The sequence below is a fragment of the Paroedura picta genome, chromosome 3 (assembly GCF_049243985.1).
Source record: "Paroedura picta isolate Pp20150507F chromosome 3, Ppicta_v3.0, whole genome shotgun sequence".
Taxonomy (NCBI): Eukaryota; Metazoa; Chordata; class Lepidosauria; order Squamata; family Gekkonidae; genus Paroedura; species Paroedura picta.
The window spans coordinates 59626608-59648002 of NC_135371.1; the positions used below are offsets into that span (position 1 = coordinate 59626608).

A 21395-nucleotide genomic window follows, 5' to 3' on the forward strand; every position below is an offset into this window, starting at 1 on the left:
CTAGATGACCCTAGAGGTCCCATCCAACTTCCAACCCAGCTACTCTGATGTTGAGCCATGTAACTGTACTTACATAAAACAGCGTTGCAATTTCTTCTCTATTTCTTGCGTAGCATAGGTTCACCATTTCCTTGCTGTTTCACATAATTTTCCATAGGAATATTCCTGTAGTCTAGAAATTCTAGGATTTTTGCTTCTGTTTGAGAAGATAGCTCCCATCTTCCTCTGACTCTATTTGTACTCCAAGATAGTACCTGATAATTCCTGATTGTTTAACTTCTACTTTCAGATTCAGGTGTTGAACTATTTCATTGCAGTCCATTAGTTGTCTCTCTTTCTTGAGTAGTGGCATCATTCTGCCCTGCTTTGATTAAATCCTTCCTTGATGAGCATTTGAGTTAGTTTTTTTAATAACATGTTCTTGCAGCCTTCTTTACCCTAGAATTACTCTTTTGATGTTTATATGCTAACTAGCTTCAAAGCCCGTTCCTAAGAATGGGCCATGAAAAGGCCCCCTCCTCTGGCCCCTGGCCAGGCAGCTTAAGGTGGCTTCGGGCTGCAGCTCGCAGCCAGATCTAGTAAGGCAGGCGGGGGCTGGGCAGCTTGTTAGTAGGGCCCGGACAGAGCTTCTTATCAGGCAGTCAGCAGGCTGGGAGGTCCTCGTCAGCAGGCCCAGGCTAGCAAGCCAAGAAGCCCTCATTAGCAAGCCCTCCACCATGACACTTTAGCCAGGGCCCTCTCCCCTTACCTGCTGCTGGCTCCAGGCACTGAGGCGTCTGAGAGCAAAGAGGCTAGAGTCCAGGGATGGAGGGCAGAAGCTGCAGGGGCAGGGCCAATCAGGGCAAAGCTGGCTGCACTCTGATTGGCCCTATTATAACTTGGACAGCTGGACACATCTCACCCCCCAGGCTGTTTCATAAATATATAGAGGAGCAACAATGGATAAGGATTGCTTTTCCTTAAGATTGTTTATTGCTATACACTAACACATAGGTAAAAGGAGCTAGTGTCCATGGAAGCTCCTGATGCCTAAATGTGTATCATTAACTCAGCAAAACTGAGTCCTTGAGGATAAGAACAATGTACCATGGACTGAGGTCCTAACTATATTGTTTGTTCAGGCCTGGGTCCATCAAGCTGTGCAGCTAAAAATACCACTTTTAGAAAATTCGTATTTCTTTACTGACTGATTTTAGTTCAGAGAGTTAGTATAACTTCTTCACTACTAGACATTTTAGGGCACTGATTTTAACGGCTTGTTGTTGTTGTTAGGTGCAAAGTCGTGTCTGACCCATCGCGACCTCATGGACAATGATCCTCCAGGCCTTCCTGTCCTCTACCATTCCCCAGAGTCCATTTAAGTTTGCACCTACTGCTTCAGTGACTCCATCCAGCCACCTCATTCTCTGCCGTCCCCTTCTTCTTTAGCCCCCAATCGCTCACAGCATTAGGCTCTTCTCCAGGGAGTCCTTCCTCCTTATGAGGTGGCCGAAGTATTTGAGTTTCATCTTCAAGATCTAGCCTTCTAAAGAGCAGTCAGGGCTGATCTCCTCTAAGACTGACCGGTTTGTTCGCCTTGCAGTCCAAGGGACTCGCAAGAGTCTTCTCCAGCACCAGAGTTCAAAAGCCTCAATTCTTTAATGCTCAGCCTTCCTTGTGGTCCAACTTTCACAGCCATACATTGCAACTGGGAATACCATAGCCTTGACTAAAGGCACTTTTGTTGGCAGGGTGATGTCTCTGCTACAGTATATTAATTGTGAGGGAAGGGGCTTGCAAGCCCCACTCCTTTTTTGTCCAGGACCTCAGAAAAGGCCAGTGGCCATCTTGTGATTCTGCTTGGTGACTTTGTTCTTTTGCCTTAATCCCAGAAGTATCAACTTCCCTTTTTCTAGCTCCTGCTCACTGGGTCATTTCTCTCTATGCCAGTTTTTGCTGACTTTGCGTGGACACACTAACTCCAGCTCACGGTTCCCACATCTGGGTTTGGGAAATACTGCGGGTGGAACCTGAGGAGAGTGCAGATTTCAATGGAGCATCATAACATTGAATCCACCTTGCAAAGCAGCCAGTTCCTCCAGGGGAACCGATCTCTGTCACCTGAAGATCAGTTGTAATAGCAGGAGATCTCCAGCCACCTTCTGGAGGCTGGCAACTGTACTCCAGCTTGATCACACAAATTCTCTAATTCTTCCACAGAGTCCCACTTTCTGTCTTACAGAACCCTTAGCAAATATGATGGTAGCTAGCAAGCAGAGAATAAAACTCAAGATGTGAACTTTTACAACATTTCCCTCTTGATCAATAAAAATGTTTTCTTAATTGAACCAAAACTGTCATACTAGTACCGTATTCAGCAGAAGGATAACAACAAACTTTGTCTCAATTTTGTTTCCTTTTGTTTGGTCTGTCTGGAAATGTTTAATAATATTTGCTACAAAACACAAATGAAAACCCAAAATAAAATATGCAGTATCTTTCCTGACTTATCTGTCTTCCCCTAAGTTTATACTGTTAGACTATAAATGCAATCCTGATGTTAAATGACTTGTAATTATTTTTGTCCCATCTCAATAATCAGCTGAAGGGTAAGCCATTATGAAAGTTCATATTACCCTGTGGTGGTCAATCCATTTGCTACATGAGTATGCACTTAAGAGATACCAATAGGGAAGTCATTTTTCCTTTATTTTCTGTGTTATTCAAGAAAAATCAATGCAGAAAATGAAAAAAAGACATCACAAGAAGCTGCAATTATATTCTGATTGGCCATGAACATAATTTAGAGCATGGAGCTTGGCTAAGGTGACCAGATTGTCCCATTTTTGCATTCTAAGGAGGGACATCTGGGGGCACGTGGCAAATTGTACCTATGCTGAAATTAAAAATATATAATAGAACACTATTTTTGTGTTCTATGCATTCTATGCAACTTTTTGCTGTTCCATATAGACCAAATTTTTAATCAAGAACCCCCCCCCCCCCCGGTCAATGGTGTCCTGCTTTACCAATGTTAAAATCTGGTCACCTTAAGCTTGGCACAAATTGCCAGTTTGATTAAGATCCAATTAATTATCCGAGTGCAGGCATCACAGTTTACTGCACTCAAGGAGTAAACCATGAGGAGTAAACTGTGGTGCCTTCCTGGGTAATACACAGCATGCCCCCCACTTTATTTGTGAACTTCTTTCAGGGCTCCCACGGCTTTCCCTTTTAAGCCAGAGCAGAGAAAAATGTCTTTGCTCTGACTTAAAGGAAAAGTGGTGTGCTGGCTTGCAGGCAGAGTATCCTTGTGAAAGGTCTACCTAAAGCTAATGGACAGGATATAGTTCCATCTTCAGAATGATGGCACTAAACTCCAGCATTCCTTCTCCCATTAGCTCTTTTACATTCTTATATTCTCTAAAAACAAGCTACACCTCAGCTGAGAGCCATGGTTCAGCTGTGCATGGGGGAACTGTTAGGGGTGAGGCACTTCTCTGTCAAGTTGAAGAGCAGGTGTGGGGAGGGTCACAGTCAGCAGCAAGCATGAGGATGGGGCAACTGGATGGTGTCCTTGCATGCCTCCATCCTTCTCACTGATACTTCGATAGCAAAGTGACCTTTCTCAACCTTGTTTGGGTGCAGCTCTTGTCTGGGTGAGTAATTAATCCACAATATTAAGTAGAGTCAAATAATACCTTTCTCAGCAACAGACAGGTTGGGATCACTGCAGGGTTTGCATGGTCCTATCACTTGCTGAAGCAAGGCTCTCTGGAAATTTGGGTGCTAGAAGAAAGGAAAGAAAGCATAGGAAATTAAGAGCAAACATTATAGACCTGCCAAACAGAATCTTAAAATTATTGATTTTCTTTATAGAAATGGAAGATCTCATTAATACATACATGGACATGAAGCATGTTTCGTTTTTATGTAATTGTCACTCAACTTGGTTGTTTAGCTACTTTATAAAGTTTCTTACAGGATGGAGCTATTATTTTATTTCTCTAGTGCACAAACTGTTGGTGGCCAAGTTGAAAGTCAGATTGTGTAATATCAAGAAAATTGTACCCCCAAAGAAGTTTGATGTCACCAAGATTCCGCCAACATGTGCCATAGAAGTGAAGAACAAATTCAAACTGCTTGATACTACTGAGAAGCTGCCTGAGGAATTGTGGCAAGAATTTCAGTCTAATGTCATAGAAGCTGCTTTAGAACATATACCATACAAAAAGCCGGAAAGAAGATGCAATTGGTTAACATCTGACACCACCAAAATTGCTGAAAAATGAAGAGCAGTAAAAACTGCTGACAAGAGATACAAATTCAGGAGGCTAAATGCAGATTTTCAATGTGCTGCTAGACAAGATAAGGAAGCGTATTGGTCACAATGATGCAAGTGACTGGAAGGGTACTAGAGGCCACACCAGAAGCCTCTTTGCTCAGGTGAAACAAGTTTGGAGCACCTTCACTGCTCGTAAAGAAACCTTCAAAGACAAGAATGGAAAAGACTTGACTGACCAAACCAACATCCAGGTTCGATGGCTACAATATGCAGAAGAATTATATGCAAACACCAAGGTGCCTCAATCACCAGGCAATAACACCCAACACGAATTGGAACTGCCTGTACTGGAAGACAGCATCTTAAAAAGCAGAGACATCACCCTGCCAACCAAAGTGCATCTAGTCAAGGCGATGGTCTTACCAGTTGCAATGTATGGCTGTGAAACTTGGACCATAAGGAAGGCCAAGCATCAAAGAATTGAGGCTTTGGAACTCTGGTGCTGGAGAAGACTCTTGCAAGTCCCTTGGACTGCAAGGCGAACAAACCGGTCAGTCCTAGAGGAGATCAGCCTTGACTGCTCCTTAGAAGGCCAGATCCCGAAGATGAAACTCAAATACTTTGGCCACCTCATGAGAAGGAAGGACTCCCTGGAGAAGAGCCTAATGCTGGGAGCAATTGAGGGCAAAAGAAGAAGGGGACGACAGAGAATGAGGTGACTGGATGGAGCCACTGAAGCAGTTGGTGCGAGCTTAAATGTACTCTGGGGAATGGTAGAGGACAGGAAGGCCTGGAGGATCATTGTCCATGGGGTCGTGATGGGTTGGACACGACTTCGTAACTAACAACAACATACTGGAAGAAATGATCTGGGCTCTGAAACTGCTCCCAAATAATAAGGCTCCTGTCATAGATAACATTCCAGTGGAACTACTCAGATCTGTTCCACCAGCAGTAATCACAGCATTATGCCAAAAAGTCTGGGAAACTGGCACGTGGCCAATAGACTGGAAAAGGTCTGTTTTTATCCCATTATTAAAGAAAGGTGATGCTCACATCTGCTCACACTTTTGAACTATAGCCCTGATCTCCCGTGCAAGTAAAATATTATTGAAGATCATCCAGAACTGTCTTGAATCAACCATTGATGCTCAGCTACCAGATGTCCAGGCTGGTTTTCGACATGGTCGCGGCACCCAAGACCACATTGCAAATTTGTGCTACATTCTTGAAAAAACATATGATTATCAAAAGGCCATCTATCTATGCTTTATTGATTATTCTAAAGCATTTGACTATATTGATCACAAGAAGCTATGGGATGCCTTACATGAATTGGGAGTGTCGTCCCACTTAACCCACCTCATCAGTTCATTGTACACCCACCAGGAGGCCTCAGTATGAACAATATATGGAGACACTGATTGGTTCAAGGTCAGCCAAGGAGTGAGACAAGGGTGTCTCACTCCTTGGCTCATCCTTTCTTTTTAACCTTTAAGTAGAGGTAATTATGTGGAAGCTTAATCTGGAAGAATCTATGATTGGAGTCAAAATTGGAGGTCGTAACATCAATAATCTCCGCTGATAAAGAGACTAAATGAAGAAAGTGAAAAGATGGGACTATACCTAAATATCAAAAAGACCAAGATCACAACAACTACTGGCAGTAGCACTAAAATTACGATTGACAATGAGAATATTGAATGTATTGATGATTTTATCTTTCTTGGCACTATGATCAATCAAAGTGGTGGATGCAGCCATGAAATCAAACAGTGAATAACACTGGGCCAGAACACAATGTTAGGCATAAACTGAATACGGAAGAGTAAGAATATCAGCCTTAATACAAAGTGCCAGCTAGTCAACACTGTTGTCTTCCCCATAACAACCTATGGATGTGAAAGCTGGACCCTGAAGGAGGAAGATAGGAGGAGACTAGATGCTTTCAAATTATGGTGTTGGAGACGAATGCTGCAAAAACCATGGAGGGCCAAAGTTACCAACAAGATAGTTTTAGAGAGGAGCATCCCAACTATGTCATTAGAAGGGAAGATATTACGGCTAAAGCTCACTTATTTTGGACACGTCATGCGATCAAACTCGCTAGAAAAATCATTAATGCTCAGCATGGTCAGCGGCAAAAGGAAACGTGGTTGCCAAAGTATCCACTGGCTGGACACAATCAAAGCTGATACAGGGGTGCATGGCGAAGACTTTCCTATAGAATCATCGAGGGTCGGTCACGATTGAATGGATAACATCATCATCAGTGCAGTGAATACTAATTGGGATCACTATGGTATGCATAACGCCCTTATCAATAACTATAAAAACAAAACAAATGTTTGCTGGAAGAACATCTGTTAGGCCAGGGGTCGCATTCTTCCTGAAGAATCAGATTCACAGACTGGATGTACCTCTTGAGCTCCCCTTGCTTACGGAGTCCTACAGTTTGGTGGTTTCCTAGCTATTCCCACGAGTGAAACACTGAGACCTAGCCACAATAACACAAACATTGGGAACTTCCAGATTATGCTCCTGTAATGCTCTCCACGTGATTGCCCTTGAGGACAATGCAGATACTTCAGTTACTTCAAAATGCTACTACTTGGATAAGCATTATAATCCTGGTGACCTACACATAGTAAAATAGGCATGAGGTATCTAATTATAGGGAGCATGTGAAAGTCAGGGTTTTATATGATGTTGAAATAAAAGTAGCATATAATATTAAAGATAGTAATATCTTAAATACTTTGGCCTAGAGCATTTCAAGGCCTAGTAAGTTGTGCAGCTGTTGTAGAATAGGTATCATGTGTTCTCATTTACCCAAGCCTTTAGCTAATTTAATTTTTAAGACTGTAAATTGCATTTTTAGTTGTTTTATTGATAGTATTATCAATTGCACCATGTGTAATATGATTGTTATTTTACAACTTGTGTTATTATTAATATAGTTTTGTGTATATTGTCCCCAAAGTCATTTGGCTAGCAAGCAAAATTACAATTATTTAAAATAATGAATATTTTAGAAAGATCATCTTCAAATTCATTGCTTTGTTTGCTTGAAAAACTGTTTTTTTTTTAAATCTTCCAATGGTATTCTCGAAACACACTTGTATGGGAAAATGGATTTGTATATTACAGATGGTATATTCAAGAAAACCCTGAAATCCTTACTTGTCCATTTTCCATGATAGCTGCAGGATACAGGGCACTGCTGGGTCGGTCTCGGTGAGCTGGCAGTAGCATCATCAGTTCCCGATTGTGGCGATATTTATCTGGTAGAGAGGGAGAGCCTGTAAACAAGTGAGAATAATCACGTATATATGACAAAACATAGCAGGACTACTTTGTGGCCTAATTATCTGATAAACAGCAAATATGAAGCATTTATAATGAACCCAATTGACAGATAACAGTTCATAGGAATCACAGCACTAGTGTTCCTCCCATAGCAAAAAGGTAACACACACACACGCACGCTGTTGGGTTTATGGCATATAGCACAGCAAGTCAATGAATACGTAATGCAAACTTCTTATGAAAATAAAAGTACATCTGGAAGATCCTGCTATTTGTTTACTAGGCCTTCGCTAGGTCACCTTAGGTGTGTATGCTTTTAAAAAGTGCACTTTTACAGTTGACTGCATATTCCTTGACCTGATGTGCAATCTTATTGGAACTTGGAAATTAAGCAGGATTAGCCTTAGTCAGTCATTGGTCTGTGGTTGCTATGCAGAGGCAGGCAATGACAACCCACCTCTGAATGTCACTTGCCTTGAAAACCATACTGGATAGCAATAAATCTGGTGCGACTTGACAGGGAAAAATGACAGGCACAGCTTTTCAGGTTTACTAGATATTGTGCAGTTAAAAAGCAGTGCATTTCACTCAGAAATGTGAAAACAGGATATTAGTCAACATATCCCTGTACTACAAGGCTTCTGTTCTGAGTTCAGTGAGACATTTTCTTCTCCATTTTGGGACTTATTGGGGCACTTCATGGTTTACCACTGACTGTTATGAAGGTTACTCGCTGTAAGTTTCACTGTTCTTTTAATGTCATTATAAAGGTATACTGACTGACTGACTGACTGGTTTATCACTGAACTATACTTTCTTGTGTGAAGTTCTAACATTAAAGTACTTGATTAATGTACATCTGTTTAAACATTGTATTGATCAAAGAGAAACAAAAAATACCATGACTCATGTTCTACAGAGCCTGACACACATTTTAAAACTGTTGGTAAAGCTACTGAGTCAATGTGGTGTAGTGGTTAGGAGTAGTGGACTCTAATCTGGAGAATCGGGTTTGAGTCCCCACTCCCCTGCATGCAACCAGTTTGGGTGATCTTGGGCCAGTCACAGTTCTCTCAGAGCTCTCAGACCCACCTACCTCACAAAGTGACTGTTGTGGGGAGAGGAAGGGGAAGGTGCTTGCAAGCCACTCTGGGACTCCTTTAGGTAGTGAAAAGTGGAGGATAAGAAACCAGCTCTTCTCTTCTAATTTGCTATTTATTCGTGCCACAAATGAGTTCATTGGACAGGTACAAACAGCATGTTGTATCACCATGCTTGCTACTGAGGATGGCATGCTCCTCTTTGCAAGCTTTTCACAATCACACAAGTAGAATCTGAATACCACAACGATACAGATATTATACCCAGCGGATAAGGCTTTCACATCAACAGAAGCATGGCATGCAGATTGTAGAGTGAGACTTGGCACAGAGTGAAACAATATGGTTAGCACAGCAATAAAGCATCCTACGTTTAGTGTTGTTTCTTTTATGTTATTATAAGCCCAAAGAAATACCTATTCTATTATATGATTAAACATTGTTTCCTAATTTCCAATAATTCTTTTTGCGACAGAACACAAACAAATAATCAGAACTTCCTGTCATAAACAGTATTCACTTAATATTTTATGCTGTTTCATTTACTCACATACTTTTCAAAGATACTCCTATCTCTGCATGACAAAATATAAAACACTGATCTTTTAGGAGCACCAATAACTGTGCAAAGGCACTAAACACATTACAGACATCTCTCCTTTTTTAAAATAATGTATTCCTGATGTCATCTAAGGAATGTGGCTAGGTGATCCATTAATCTAGGAAAAGACATGGCTCTAAAATAGCTTTGGCATGACTAGAACTAGCCCTTGGTGGTGTTTGGCAACATAGTCAGATTAAGCCCTGTTTTCTGTGATTTATTCTGCACCTGGAAAGAATCAACAGAGGGCAGCATTTTCCCCAAACGATTTATAAAACTTAAGAAACAATATGACACTCATTGTTTCCTTGTTTTTGGGGTTCTGTAAAGCAACTAATAGGCTCAGTCATGCCTTTAGAATCCTAGAATCATAGAGTTGGAAGGGGCCACACAGACCATCTAGTCCAACCCCCTGCTCAACACAGGATCAGACCAAAGCATCCAAGAAAAGTGTGTATCCAACCTTTGCTTGAAGACTGCCAGTGAGGGGGAGCTCACCACCTCCTTAGGCAGCCTATTCCACTGCTGAACTACTCTGACTGAAAATTTTTTCCCTGATATCTAGCCTATATTGTTGTACTTGTAGTTTAAACCCATTACTGCGTGTCTTTACATATATTCTATTAATGGGGAGGGGGGGAGAGAGAAATCCTACCCATAATTATTTCTGGTGAACGTGTGAGTGTGTTTCAACTAGGGCATTTAAAGGCTGAAGTGCCTACTATTTCTGAGCTTCTACTAATACCTACAAGGAACTTCACCAATGTATTTAACCTGCTGAAAGTCCACTATTCAGTATATATACGTATATCATATAAAGTGTTGGTTTCAGCAAGTAACATGATAAAAGTGATTTATAACCAAAAAGCAGCACTGCAACATACAAATGGCAAAGCAAAGAAGTGCTCAGTCTCTAAAACACGAAATATAAAAAGGTCACAAAATAGTATAACAATTGGGTGAGGACAAAATAGTTTACAGACTGGATGAAGAAAGGTTTATGTATAACAGTTATATTCTATACCCATCAGCAGTAACAAATGGAATTATCCAGTAGATGCTCCTGAATCTTGTGCAACTGCCTGCTACATAGTACTCGCTATTATAATGGATATCTCAGTGACCTATATCTGCAAACACAGTCCTGCAGAACAAAACAAATATTGGGAGACTCCTGAAAGATTCACAAGGGCAACAGCTATTGTTGGATATGGCTTGTAAAGTGGTATCATCTGCAGCTGGGACTTCGATGTTTTTTACATGGAATCAAAAGTCACACATATATTTAGCTAAATTTTGATGTGGGAAAAATGTAATGTTACTGAACAAAAGTACAGCTTTAAGAAAGATACCCATTCTACCACCTCATTCTGATGTATATATTTAATAGACTTGAGATACTATACGTGAAGTGTTTCAAGAACTTAGAATAAATGGCGTACGAATGTAATTGATTGTGTTGCTCATGTTACTAAATAATTTACTTGCATTTCTCCTATGTAGAACTGATTAAACAGCTGTGACTCAGCAGAACAAACAAAATACAGCCACAAGAGTGTAACTACATAGTAGGGAGCTGCCTTCAAAATCCAACAAGCATATGCTAAATATAGCTTTAAGACATTAATTTTGAATATACTTACTTGTGAGATGTTCAGATTGTAAACATAGAATCCTTTATTATGTTGTAACCGACTGAAGATTCTGATATACAGTGCCAAACAGGTTACTCAGAAACCTACGCAGATCTATTCAGTGGGGCTTAAGCCCAGGGATATGGTACTTATAGTCTACAGATGTTGAGATTACTGTCTCTGAAATAACACCCATACTTTGTCCATGATAAGGATTTAATTAAGAAGTTATATTGGGAAAGATGGAAGGATGCATTCTATTTTCATATCCATAAGAATTGTTAATGGCAAATTTGAATTGGTCTTAATAAGTTCAGCCCAATAGTACAGCACTAAATGTGTCTACTCATCTCAAACACAGATTTATGATACACTGCAGTACAGACTTAACAATGTAGCATTCTTATTATTCTCTTTCAGGAAGCACGAATTTCAGGATTTCCATGTTATTCTGATTACATTTTCTTTAAAATCTACTATATTGAAGTGTTACTGGAAATTGTGTATGAAATAAGTTTTGCTATGTTATTCATTGATATCATTATATTTCAAATGTTAGAAATGGGGGGTATCAAATTTTAGCTGAATCTCAGCTAATTTTAGCTGTTTCTTGGTTCTCAAGAAATGGCCAATAAGAATACTTAAGATTACACAGAGATGTGGCTTGCTGCATGGGTGTTGTAATTTGGGAGAAGTATTTTTATGTCTCTATCAGACTGTGAATATTGAAAGATATATTAATCATCCAGTAAACCAAGGTTTCACTATAACTTTTAAAATCACTGTGGAATCTATGAGAGGAAATTAGGGACAGTGAAATGTACTTGCTGACTGAAGGGTCCCAAAGCATTCCATCTCGGTTGGTGACTAACTTTGCTGTCAATCTCAACAGAAAAGCCAAGGACTAAATGGGTCATGGAGACTGATCTATCCTCTCACCTCTAGAGGTGGTCCCTCCAGGACAAAGATGAGGCACATTGGTGGGGGCAGTGTGGGGAAGCTTGCACTGCTGCCGCCCATGCTGAATCTGTTCTGTGGATAAATAGAGGGCTTCAGCCTCCAGTGTTGTCAATCCAGCACCTTTCATCAGCACTAAATTAAAAAGAATATAAATAAATATAAAGGACCGAAGCATAATGGCAGAGCTAGGCACGTGAAATTTTGCACAGCACCTTGCTGTAGTGCCAATGCTTATTCATCTCTCATTTTTGTAAATATAAAATTCATTAAAAGTATACAAAAATGAATAAATAAAAAACAGACCCCATATTTTTTCCCAATACCATGAAGTTTCTTTTCTGCTAGACAATTTAATTCCAGGTGGAGATTTTACGACACAATAATTTGTAGAGATAGAGAAAGATTTTGGGATTTTTCTTTTAACTTGCCTCCCATGAAATTTCAAATAGATTTCCAGCTTATTTGAGCAAAAGAGTCAAGAAGAAATAACAGTGTTCTGAAAATTATCAGAAACAGCAAGAATTGAAACCATAAGTAAATATGACAGAGGGTGTTTAAAACAGTTTAAAAATGAGAATTCTTTGCAATTTCATATCTTATATTCTGTGAGTAATCTATTTTCAAAGGAAGAGGCTATTGTTTTACATAGGGATGTAAAAATAATGAGAAGTTAAACAAAACGGCAGTTCAGAAAGAGATGTCTGTGGCTGTGAGTGCTGAATTTATGAAAAACTAAGAGTGACTACTCAGTGGTGCGCCTCATTCCCAAAGATATATACTTCCTACAGACTAAAACCATGACAATATATCAAAACAATTATTATTATTATTTCCATTGCAATTATCACCTTTATACCATTTACTAATTATTAACTTAGCCTTTTATTAAATAATACCTATAGATAAAGGGTGTGTGTCGTAGTGCATTTAAGTATGAATAATTCGACTGATCACCAGCAGCTGGTGGTGAAAAAAATTGGAATAAGCATAAAAACTTATCTCTGATACTATAAAGGAAGAACATTATCATGACTAACGTAATAGTCATAAATATAATTTAGGGCAGGAGGAATGGCTTCAGAATTACTTCTTGAGACACAAAGGGCTGCACCTCAGAAATTAATATTCATTTGACCCTCTTTCTGAAGTTATTACTTCCAGGTGTGCTAGTTTGAGGGAAAGCAGCTGAAGATTATAGGTTATTATAACCTCAAAGTACTTCCTTATCAGTTTTGACTACAGAGGAGACAAAAATACTCAGGATGTCTTTACAACTGTATGTTCAGCAGAAACTGAAGAAAGGTAAAAAATGGACACATCTTTTAAAAAGGGTTAAAAGGCTTAAAAGCACAGGGTGTCAAAAAGCAGTGTGTGCAGTCTCAGGAAGGAAAAGAAATAGAGGGAAGGAGTTTGGAAGTGCTAGAGCTCATTAGCACATTGAAGAACCCTCCTGAAGCAAAAATGTTAAATCTATAGTGTCTGGTAAATATATGCAGAGGACTAGGCTACTGCTGTACAGGAGTGGGCCACTGAAAGTACAAGATCTGATTGCTCAGGAAGTCACTGTCTGCTGAGAAAGAGAGAGAATGATGGAGTGATGCTGCCAACAGGCAAATACACACTCTAAGCTGTGGGAGGGTAGCAGAAGCCTTACTGCCTCTTGGTCTCACTACACAAGTTACAAAAAAAGGAAACATCTTCTAAAAAGTTTAATGCTTTTGCAGGTAAACCTTAAGGACCTTTCTGCCTAAGAACTCCCGGTCTCTTCTTAGCATGTTAAGAAAATTTTGTTTGAGGCAGTAGGAGTATGATGAGCTCTTTAATCAGGGATGTCTCAGCTGCCTGAGGCCAATCAAAGTGAATGTTCCTGATAAGCGTGTCAGAACAGCCCTGCTGGATCAGACCAGTAGTCCATCTGGTTTAGCATCCTGTTTCACATCATAACCATTCAGTTACTGGAGGGTCAACACAAAGTTATAGAAGCCAAGACCGTTCTCTGATGTTGTCTCCACTGTCTCTAGATGAGGTACTCTATAGTCACCATAGCTTGTAGTCACAGATCAAACTGTTTTCCATCAATTAATTCCCCTTTAAAGCTATCTATATCTGTGACTGTCATTACATTCTATGGCAGTGAATTCCACATTTAAAAATATGTTAAGTACAATTTTCTTTTGCTTGTCCTGAATGCCCATCAACTTATTGGATGCCCCCACGTTTTAGTATTTTGGGAGAGGGAATATGTTCCCCTCTCTTTTATTTAATTACAAAATGTACACTCCACTTTCTACCTCAATGAGGGCCACCAAGACATACTTAATACAAATACATATTTAAAACAATTACAGTATTTGCTGGCATAGAAGACTACTTCCCCCCCTGAAAAACATGCCTCCAAGTGGGGGTCGTCCTATACGCCAGGTGCACTTCAGTTGGGATAGACATAGCTGCCCATAGTAGCCCATAGTACTGTAATGTAATGTAACAAACTCTATATTTTGAGTGGAAATGTTGGGGGTCGTCTTATACGCCCAGTCGTCTTATACACCGGCAAATATGGTAAACCCCAAAGAAAAATATGTTACTCAAGCAATTAAAACCAAGTTAGAATGCACTTTCAATAAAATCATCAAATGCACATACATAAAAACAACAATTAAAACATAGGGAAGGAGGAGGTATCATTGAGGGAATGCCAGATTTAAAAAGGCTTCACCCGATGGTGGAATGCAGCAACAGTAGGGGACAGCTGAGTCTCTTTGGGCTTTTGGTGCCATGACTCAAAAGGCCCTCTCTTTATAAAAGCAGGTCCTTTGTGGTCAAATAATTTTTATTCTTGCACATACTAAAAAGAAACTCTTTTTGAGTATATGCTGCCAATTTCAATTCAGAAAGAAATATGCTATCAGCTATCACATATTTGGCAAAAACAGATTTAATTAAGTATAAAAAAGATAAAAGATAGAGAAGGCCCTCTCTTGTATTGTTACCAACCCAATCTCAGAAGCAGAAGCACTTGAAAAAGGGTCTTGGCAAATTACTATAGCAGACAAGTAGGTTTATTAGGGAGTAGAGAATCCTTCAGGTCTACTGGTCCCATGCCTTTTGTCCATTCTGAACCTGTTTCCCAACAAGTTTAAGTGCTCTCGAATTCTAGTATTATAGGAGACTAGGGGCAAAGCCCATTGTATCCAAGAATACAACGGGCGCTAGAGCTTGGCAGTGGGAAGAGGAAGGGGAGGAGTTGTCCAGTCTGTAAGGGCATGGGGTTGAATGTGTCTGTTGTGTGGGAGGTTGTGGTGGTATGGTGGCAAATGAGGGCATGGGTGTGGAGATATGGGTGTCAAGAACCTGTGGTGTGGAATGTTCGTTGATTGTGGGAGAGGACTGACCTTTGGGAATTGTGGCATAGTGGTTACAGACGAGCTTTCTAGAGCCATGTTGTCAGATATGTGAAGGGAAAATCAGACCGGAGACTCTTCTTAGGGGAAGATTACATGGCAACCAATTCCTCCCAGTTCTGCGTCATTTCCCTTCTTGTATGAATTAGGCCACAGACACCGAAATGCGCCTCTGCCCTAATACACATAGGGTAGTCACAGTACACAGGTGTCCACCCTGTTCCTTCTTCTCCATTTTTTCACTGTTGATAAAATGTTATGTGCCCACATGCTTCTTTCATGGTTGCTCCTTAGAAGAATTTTTGTACCCTATTGTTTACTACCCAAAGGAGTCTCAAAGCGGTTTAAGGTAAAGGTATCCCCTGTGCAAGCACTGGGTCATATCTGACCCTTGGGGTGACGCCTTCTAGCGTTTTCATGTCAGACTCAATACAGAGTGGTTTGCCAGTGCCTTCCCCAGTCATTACCGTTTACCCCCCAGCAAGCTGGGTACTCATTTTACCGACCTCAGAAGGATGGAAGGCTGAGTCAACCTTGAGCCGGCTGCTGGGATTTAACTCCCAGCCTCATGGGCAGAGCTTCAGAGTGCATATCTGATGCCTTACCACTCTGCGCCACAAGAGGCTCTCAAAGAGGTTTACAAAGACCTTTACCATTTGTCTCCCCACAATAGTAAACCTGTGAGGTATGTGGGGCTGTGAGAGGTCTGAGAGAACTGGGAATGGGCTGCAGTGATCCAGCAGGCCTCAGGTGTCTCAAAGCATTATCCAATCGTCTTCCCTTCCTCTCCCTATAGCAGACTCCCCATGAGGTAGAGAGGTAGAGAGCCTCACATGGAAGTTGCCAACCCTAAGAGGAAGACTCTGTGCACAGCAGTCTTGACCTTAGTAAGGTTTTTAATATTGTTTATTTGCCAGGCCAAGGTTGTAAAATGTCATTTTAGTTTCCATGTCCCTCCAGCCATTTACTTGTTCACGATTTACTGTTTCAGTCTGTAAATATTTATTTACATCTTCCTGCACTTTCCAGACTCACAGGACTGATGCTGGTCTGCCTGTCTGCGCCCCAGAATAAAACTGTTGCTAGTAAGGGCTGGCCATAACCCATAGCCCAGGAGGGACACATCTGCACCACTCCCTCCCAACTGCAGGCAAGAATGGCTCCTTTGAAGGCTGGACTCTGAGGCATTGTATGATTTTGAAGTTCTACCTCCAAACCTCCAGGAATATTTCCAAACCAGATGTAGCCAACCTCCAGGTGGGGCCTGGAGAGCTCCTGGAATTACAGCTCACCTGCAGAGTATAAAGATCAGCTCCCCAGGTAGAAAGTGCTACTTTGGACAGGGTTGTGGTAGAGGAGAAACATTTAAGGCCTCCCACACTGGTTGTTGTTGAATTGAAAGACTTGTGGCCTACTACACAGGGTTGTTGTGCGGATGAAACAGGAGACTAAAGAACCAGTTTCGTCTGCAGAATAACGCTGTGCAGTAGGCCTCAAATCTGCAGAGAGTTGCAAAGAAGAAAGACACATGGCTTGGCTGTGTCTAACCCCCGGCCAGAGCAGTATTTTAAGTGAGAAGGGGCTTTTCTGTGGCCTCCCTGTCAGCCAGCTGTTTGGCAGAAGGGGAAAGTTCCCCACCCTCAAAAGGAATGTCCTCAGGCTCCCCTGCGTTGCTCTTGGAAATACCTCCTTCCCCTCATCCAGGGGCTGTTAAAGGCTCCTTTGCAGCAGGCCTGAAGGGGGGAGGGGAGCACTCTGCAGCCTCCTGCCAGCTCTGTCAGGGTTCTGAGGCAATTTGCAGTTGGACATGACAGTCTGGACAGCCTTGGGGCGAAAAGGGCTGGCGAAGCCTGTCCAAGCCTCTGTTCTCACCCCCCTTGGCAGCCCTACTGACCTCCTCTCCCTGCGGTGGTCAGGGGCGGACTAGCAGCCATGTCTCCAGATTGCCCCTAGCTGGGCTGACTGGATGGAACTCTGATCCTGGTGAGGGCTCAATTGGAAGGTGCTTTGTGCCTTCCGACTGGCCCCTCCGCTTGTCAGTCTGGGGCCAAGGAGCCAATCCAGGAATTTTGATCCTGGACTCACCCCACCCCAACACACCTTACTGTTTTATTAAGAGGGACAGATGACTGAATCTTTGCCCACTTTCTCCACCCTAGGCAAAATTTTTACAAACCTCTATCATGTTCCCCCTTAGTTGTCTCTTTTCTAAATTGAAAAGTCCCTGATTCTCCAGCCTTTCCTCACTGGCGAGGTGCTTCAGCCCCTTAATCATCTTGGTTGCCATCTTCTGTACTTGTTCCAGCTCTGCAATATCTTTTTGGAGATACTTTTTGGTGAGCAGAACTGCACATTCCAAATGAGCTGTCCTACAGAACTATACAGGGGCATTATAATATTGGCTACTTTATTTTCAATCTTGTTCCTAATAATCTTTAATATAACCTTTGCTTTTGCCACTGCTGACGCCCACTCTGACATTTACATTGAGTTTTGCACTACAGTCCCAGGGTATCTCTCTGTTTGGGTCTCAGAAAGTTCAAACCCCATTACTGTGCACTTAAAATTGGGATTTTATGTTCTAGTGTTCATCACCTTCCATTTACCTACACTGAACCTTGTTTGCCACATTTTTGCCCCCACACCCATTTTGTGAACATTCCACTGGAACTCTTCTGCTAAAAATGTACAGATGAGGCTGGATGGGAGGAAAGGCTGAAGAATATGGAAACTTTTCAGGTTAGAAAACAGAGAACTAAGTGTGGACATGATAAAGATTTGTAAAATTGTTTTTCACCATCCTGAACAATTTTGTGTCATTTTGGTCTATGGCCCACTCATAGTTCCCAATCATTTATAAACAAATTAAATAGCACTGGCCCAAATGCTGATCCTTGAAGGATTCTTCTGTTTATTTCCCTTCACTAAGAGAACTGTCCATTTATGTCTAACTTTTGCTTCCTTTCATTGAGCCAGTTTTTAATCCATAAAAAGGCCCATCCACTTATCCCATGACAGTTAAGCTTGCTCAGCATTCTTTGGTAAGGTTCTTTGTCAAAAGGTCTTTTGAAAGTTCAAGTATGTAGTGTCTACCAGGTCACCATTATCTACATGCTTGTTCCCTCTTCGGAAGCCACACTAATTGTCTTCAGCAGGCTTTATTCCTCTGGGTGCCTAATAATTCTATCTTTGATCACAATTTCTACTAATTTGTTTGGGACAGATATTAGGCTCACTGGATTTTCATCGTTCCACTGAATCCCTTTTAAAAAATAAGTTTAACATCTGCTACTCTTCAAGTTCTATATATTGGTTAGTAGATTTAACAATTCCATATTTGAGTTCCTAAGAACTCTTGGGTATATGCCATTAGGATCCCAAGACGTATGGGTTTTTAATTTCCCCAATAAGTCAGAACTCTGTTTCTAAAAATAGTTGGTCTGACCTGGACATATGCTGTCTGGGGTTGCTGGACACCTTGAATTTTTTTTAAGGCAGCGTTCTTCTGCTTACCTCGGAGAGTAGGGGCAACTGCTGTGGGGGGAGTAAGATGGCTGAGCATACCTCCAAGCACCGCCAGGCACAGAGCACCTCTAAATGCCAATGTAGCCAAACCAGTCGTCAGGCAAGGCTTGCCAGGAAACACATTGTGGTAGGAACTTGTCAAGATGTTGGCCCCAACTATACCGACTATGCAAACAGGCCCAAGACTTAGTGAGCTAATACAGACAGAAAGGGTGTATATTGTGACTGTACAGCTGGCTGACCTATCTAGGAGCTCATGGGACAAATATAAATGGGACAGAGGTAAGGACAATGGGGGTGGGGCTAGAGCATGAGGGAATTAATGAAAAGGGGAACCTGGGAGAAAAGATCTTATTGGATCCCTGAGAGAAAGGGATAGGGGACCACTCGCCCATTAAATAGGGAAACCTCCTAAAATGGCCAGGGAGGAAAAAGACTGGAGGATCCACTCATGCGTCCAGTTTCGCGCCTGCGTGGTTGCGGCCTCCGTCGCGCCCACACCACCCCTGAGCCCTGGATGCGCCACGGCCCGCGCCCCCAGGACGCCACGCTGAGCCACCCGCGCTGTCGCGATGACCGCGTTGCGGCCACCCCTCCAGGGCCACATTCCCACCCCTGCCGCCACGACCACGGCGCAAACCGCCTGCACGGCCCCTGCCGCCTTGCCACACTGCTGCCCGCCGAGAAAGGCTCCGGACACACCAACTGAGGTAGGCCGCAGCGCGGGAGGGCCAACGGACGAGGTGGCGCCACCTCACAGGCGGCCCACGGCCGCCCTCGGGTGCGGGGACGGGGCTCGGGAAGCCCAACTCGTGAACCCCGATAGCGCCCGCTGTATTTAGAGTACAGCGGGCTTAGTTTCTAGTCTACAATATGTCTTTAAAGGCTCATGTTGAAGCTCTACACCATTTGGAACAATGTAGATGATTGTGACAAGATCCTTGGAAAACTGCCTCAGCAAAATGGTAAGTCTAAATGGAAATGTATGTTAAAATGTATGTGGAGTAATGGGTTGCCCAGTATTTGTAGAGATGCTCTCAAGGACAATGGTCTCTATAAACAGGAGGGACTGTTTATAGCTACATTATTCAACCATTATATCCCTCTTTCTTTGTCCCGGGAAGCCTGGCAAAGTGGGCCCTTTCTCCCACTACTACATGGAGGAGGCAAGAGGGAGGGACAAAAGCTCAGGCAAGAGGAAGAACAGGAGGGAGAGCGCTCCTTACCCAGCAGACACTGCCCAAAGGCAGAATGCCATATAGCCCAAGGGAAAAAAACACAAAAGTTTTAAGTTACAGAATGAGATGGTGGCAGCTTTGTGAGGGCTGAGTGGCAAAACCTGTCAAACATTATGCCTGCAGACAGACACACTGAGACCAAGAGAAGCAGAGAGCCAGGTTACAGCCTTCACCTGACTTTGCGTACATTAAAAACAGATTCAGCACCCCAACTTTCTTTTGAGCAAAACAGACTGACACTTTTAATGCTCACTTTGTGTTCCAACACTACTACAGAAGAAGCTGGCTTTAGAAGGGCGGATGCTATAACTATAGCTATATAACTATAGTGATGCTATCACATCACTGGTACATCTTGGAGGGCTCATATTCAGCCTGTCTTGAAGCAGCTAGCTGCATTGGTTGCCAGTTGTGGCACAGATTAGATTCAAGGTTTCAGTATTAACTTTTAAGACTATCTGCGGCTTGAGCCCTGTCTATCTGAGGGACTGCTTGTCTGCTTATGCTTCCCACAGGGTTCTTCACTCTGCAGGTACAAATCTGCTTGTGGACACTAGCCCCAGAAAAGTCCATCTGGCCTCAATCTGGACCAGAACCTTTTGAGTCCTGGCCCCAGCCTAGTGGAATGAGCTCCCAGAAGAGCTGAGGACCCTGATGGAGATATCTCGTTCTGCAGGACCTGAAAAACAGAGTTCTTCCACCAGGTCTTTGATTGAGGCTGGATTTCAGGGACAACTGGGGCCCTTCCTCTGGCCAACACTATGCTATTCTGTGAATCCTACACCTGTGATGTTTGTTGGACTGAAGTTCAGGGAATATTGGGGATTATACCGCTGTTTTATTGGTTTTTAATGGTATTAGGGGATTTGTGATTGATTTCATGGGGGTTTGTAACCCACCACGAGTCCATGGAGAGTGGTGGGATACAAATCAAAATAATAAATTAATAAATAAATATAAGGCATGGCCACAAAGATAAAGGACTCATCCCTGCATCGTTCTCCAAATGAAAAGGTACAAGAGAGGTGAGGAACAACTCTAAAGCTGTCTTAGTGTCACTTCCGAGCAAAAGCTCTGACTTGCAGTAACAGCACTAAGGTCTTCTTTTTCCTTATCTTCTGTCTTAAATCCTGGTTTGCAGAAAAGCAAGGTCCTGAAAATGGAAGCAGCACACAGATAAGGGTGAACCTGTGTCTGTTCACTGCAGAGGCACAATGAAGACTGGCTTTACAGGGGAGGGGGCCCAGCCCTGAGCCAATTCTTCTTCTTCAAAGAGAACCTGCTACCTATTGTACAGAGAGCAGAGCACCCCCATAGTCTGGATAACTTAAGGATGACAATTCTTTCTCCCTAATTATGTAGA

At 42.2% G+C, this 21395-nt stretch overlaps 1 protein-coding gene across 11 annotated transcripts in view; it reads right to left on the bottom strand.

Annotated features, from left to right (window-relative positions):
• DOCK3 (dedicator of cytokinesis 3) overlaps positions 1-21395 on the bottom strand; it is a 292500-nt gene that overhangs the window by 13152 nt on the left and 257953 nt on the right. For 6 of the 11 annotated variants that reach the window (XM_077325925.1, XM_077325933.1, XM_077325924.1 and 3 more), the window contains 3 exons: positions 11848-12000; positions 7448-7566; positions 3681-3768 (listed from right to left, as the gene is read on the bottom strand). In XM_077325925.1, the coding sequence (XP_077182040.1) occupies positions 3681-3768; positions 7448-7566; positions 11848-12000 (360 nt within the window). The remainder of the gene's footprint in view (positions 1-3680; positions 3769-7447; positions 7567-11847; positions 12001-21395) is intronic. The other 5 variants (XM_077325929.1, XM_077325932.1, XM_077325934.1 and 2 more) reach the window with 3 other exon arrangements.